This window comes from Tupaia chinensis, unplaced genomic scaffold (assembly GCF_000334495.1).
Source record: "Tupaia chinensis unplaced genomic scaffold, TupChi_1.0 Scaffold000047_1, whole genome shotgun sequence".
Lineage (NCBI taxonomy): Eukaryota > Metazoa > Chordata > Mammalia > Scandentia > Tupaiidae > Tupaia > Tupaia belangeri.
Genome location: NW_006159505.1, coordinates 6871977 through 6875172, shown reverse-complemented (window position 1 = coordinate 6875172; position 3196 = coordinate 6871977). Strand labels below are relative to the sequence as shown.

General features: G+C 59.4%; 1 protein-coding gene across 1 annotated transcript in view; it reads left to right on the top strand.

Annotated features, from left to right (window-relative positions):
* Positions 1-3196, top strand: part of TRPM5 (transient receptor potential cation channel subfamily M member 5) — a 28711-nt gene that overhangs the window by 21171 nt on the left and 4344 nt on the right. The window contains exons 16-21 of the mRNA XM_027774557.1: positions 71-183; positions 481-573; positions 721-979; positions 1676-1794; positions 1964-2096; positions 2240-2414. Of these exons, the coding sequence (XP_027630358.1) occupies positions 71-183; positions 481-573; positions 721-979; positions 1676-1794; positions 1964-2096; positions 2240-2414 (892 nt within the window). The remainder of the gene's footprint in view (positions 1-70; positions 184-480; positions 574-720; positions 980-1675; positions 1795-1963; positions 2097-2239; positions 2415-3196) is intronic.

Here is a 3196-nt window from a genome sequence, read left to right as displayed (position 1 = left end):
ATTCCTGGCATGGAGCACAGTGCGGGCTAACATGTAGAGGCGAGAGATGGGCAGTGCTCATTCATTTCAGGCCTTCCTGACCAAGATCTGGTGGGGGGACATGGCCACAGGCACACCTATCCTGCGGCTGCTGGGGGCTTTCATCTGCCCTGCCCTCATCTATACCAACCTCATCACCTTCAGGTAGGTCAGGCCTGGGGCAGTCCACTGAGTAGGGCAGGTGGCCCGCCTGGCAGGGCAGGGCAGTTGCACTGGTGCTGGGGAAGGCCCTGGGCTTCCCTGGGGCTGGCGGCAGCATGCCTCTTCTCCCGGTTTGCATCCCTGAGAGCCCACTGCCTGCAGCCCCTTTACCCAGCTGGCCACTGTGGCCTTGGTGCTTCTCAGTGGGCCAGTGCTTTCATGGCTGGTCAAGTGCTCCTGGACAAGTGGGTGCCTCTAAGTGCCCTTCCCACAGGCCCTTGTATCTCTCTGTGCTCGCAGTGAGGAGGCCCCACTGCGGACAGGCCCAGAGGACCTGCAGGAGCTGGACAGCCTGGACACGGGGAAGAGCCTGCTGTACTGCTCAGGAAGCCAGTAAGGGGCTGGGGGGGGGGCCTGCGGAGGCAGGAGAGAGGGCTCCAGTGGGCTGTGGCCAGGAAGCTAGGCTCAGGTGAGCAGAGGTGAGGCTCCCGTGGGTGCCCGGCCAGTGTCTGCCTCATCACTGTCTTCTTCGTGGCACAGGGTGGAGGAGCCAGCAGAGGCTCCGAGGGCTCAGGGCGACCAAGGCCCACGTGCTGCTTTCCTGCTCACGCGCTGGCGGAAGTTCTGGGGTGCACCCGTGACCGTGTTCCTGGGGAACGTGGTCATGTACTTCGCCTTCCTTTTCCTGTTCACCTATGTGTTGTTGGTGGACTTCAGGCCACCTCCCCAGGGGCCATCAGGGCCTGAGGTCACCCTCTACTTCTGGGTCTTTACACTGGTGCTGGAGGAAATCCGGCAGGTGAGTGTTGAGACTAGTCCATGTCCTCTTTCCTCTGTAGCTTTAGGCTCTGGCGTCAGGCAGGTCCTGCCCTCTCTGGGCTGTGACTCATCTATAGAATAAGACCATCATGGGGGACCTGATCCCAGCTCCAGACTGAGCCCCCATCCCAGCTCTGGATCGAGCCCTGATCCCAGCTCTAGACAGCCCCGATCCAGGCTCTGGACTGAGCCCTGATCCTAGGTCGAGATTGAACCCTATTCCCAACTCCAGACTGAGCCCTGATCCAGCTCCAGACTGAGCCCAGATCCAGCTCCAGACTGAGCCCTGATCCAGCTCCAGACTGAGCCCTGATCCAGCTCCAGACTGAGCCCTGATCCCAGCTCCAGACTGAGCCCTGATCCAGCTCCAGACTGAGCCCTGACCCCAGCTCCAGACTGAGTTCTGAACCCAGTTCATAGACTGAGTCTAAACACTGAACATAAACTGACCCTCAGCCCTAGTCACAGAGAGCTCTGACCCCACATCCAAATCAACCTAAGGTTTTGTCCTTAGACTTAGCCTTGGAATATCTTTAACTGACACCCATTCCTAGTCATAGACTGAGTCGCTGTGACAAATGGAGCCCTTATCCTTTAGGAGACTGGCCTGCTCCAGGGGGGCTGTGTCCAGCAGTTAGGCCCAGGCAGCTGTCCATAGACTGTTGCTTCCTGCCAGGGTTTCTTCACAGACGAAGACACACACCTGATGAAAAAGTTCACGCTATACGTGGAGGACAACTGGAACAAATGTGACATGGTGGCCATCTTCCTGTTCATTGTTGGTGTCACTTGCAGGTCTGTGGGCTCAGAGAGGACTGTGGGCAGGCTTTGGATGAAGCCACTCCGGGCCTCGGAAGTCCTGGATTAGCCCTGGAACCTGCTCTTTGGCTAAAGTGCTGTGCCCTTGGGGAAGCCCCTTCCTCTCTCTGGGCACCAGCAGCTCACCCAGCCCGCCGCCCTCCAGGATGCTGCCCTCGATGTTCGAGGCTGGCCGCCCCGTCCTGGCCATGGACTTCATGGTGTTCACGCTCCGGCTCATCCACATCTTTGCCATCCACAAGCAGCTAGGCCCCAAGATCATCATCGTGGAGCGAATGGTGAGCCCCGCTGGGTGCCCCAGCCACTTGGGCATAGTGAGACCCCTCCCCACTATTGTGTCCACCTGGGGTGGGTGGTAAACACTTTGAGTCCCACCCAGGCGGCTGCTAACACCCTCTCCCTGTCCCCTGGCCCCATGGAGATGAAAGACGTCTTCTTCTTCCTCTTCTTCCTGAGTGTGTGGCTTGTGGCCTACGGTGTGACCACCCAGGCGCTGCTGCACCCCCATGACGGCCGCCTGGAGTGGATCTTCCGCCGGGTGCTCTACCGGCCCTACCTGCAGATCTTTGGGCAGATCCCGCTGGATGAGATTGATGGTTTGTGCACATTCAGGCAGGTGGGTGGGGGGAGCCTCTGCACCAGTTTGAAGTAGGACCCCCAACCTGGTGCCTTGAATAGAATCCAGTGTTTATAAGCCCCTGGACATGCGGCTCTCCAGGATGCCAAGGAGTCCTGAGGGCGGTCCCTGGGGCAGGCTGCTGTGCCCTGCATGCCCACACAGGCCAGCCCCTGACATGGGTAGGGAACTGAGATACAGGGGGAATGCACCGCTGCGACCAGAGACTGGCCTCCTGCCCGGGCAGGCCAAGAGGCAAGCCTTGCTTTGGTGGTAGTCACAGGAACCAGAGGGATGGTGGGTCCTATGGGGACAAAGCAGGGCATCCAAACCACCTTGACCATTGCCTGGGGGCCTGGGTCCCTCTGGCCTGACCAAGTTTATCACCCACCCACAACCAGAGGCCAGGACCTAGGCGGGCCTGCTGGAAAGACCCGTCTGCTTCGAGGCCATTCTTGTGACAGCAGTCTTACTTCTGGGGAGCCACACCAATGTGGCTACCTATTGTCCTCGGTGTGTGTGGCCTGTCTGTGCTGTGAGTGTCCCCAAGCTGGTCCCTGTAGCTGTCTGGGACCACTGGAAGCTCCGGAAACTTTCTCATAACAAGTGGGTGCAGTGGGGAAAGGCGGGGGTCGGGAGAACCACTTGGCCTTGGGGTTCTTTCTCAGTGGTGATGAGTGAGAAGCCCTGAATAAACAGGAAGGACCAGCCCCTCAGGAAGGTAAGCCAGCAACTAGCAGGCCAGAGTGAGGGGCTCAGGGG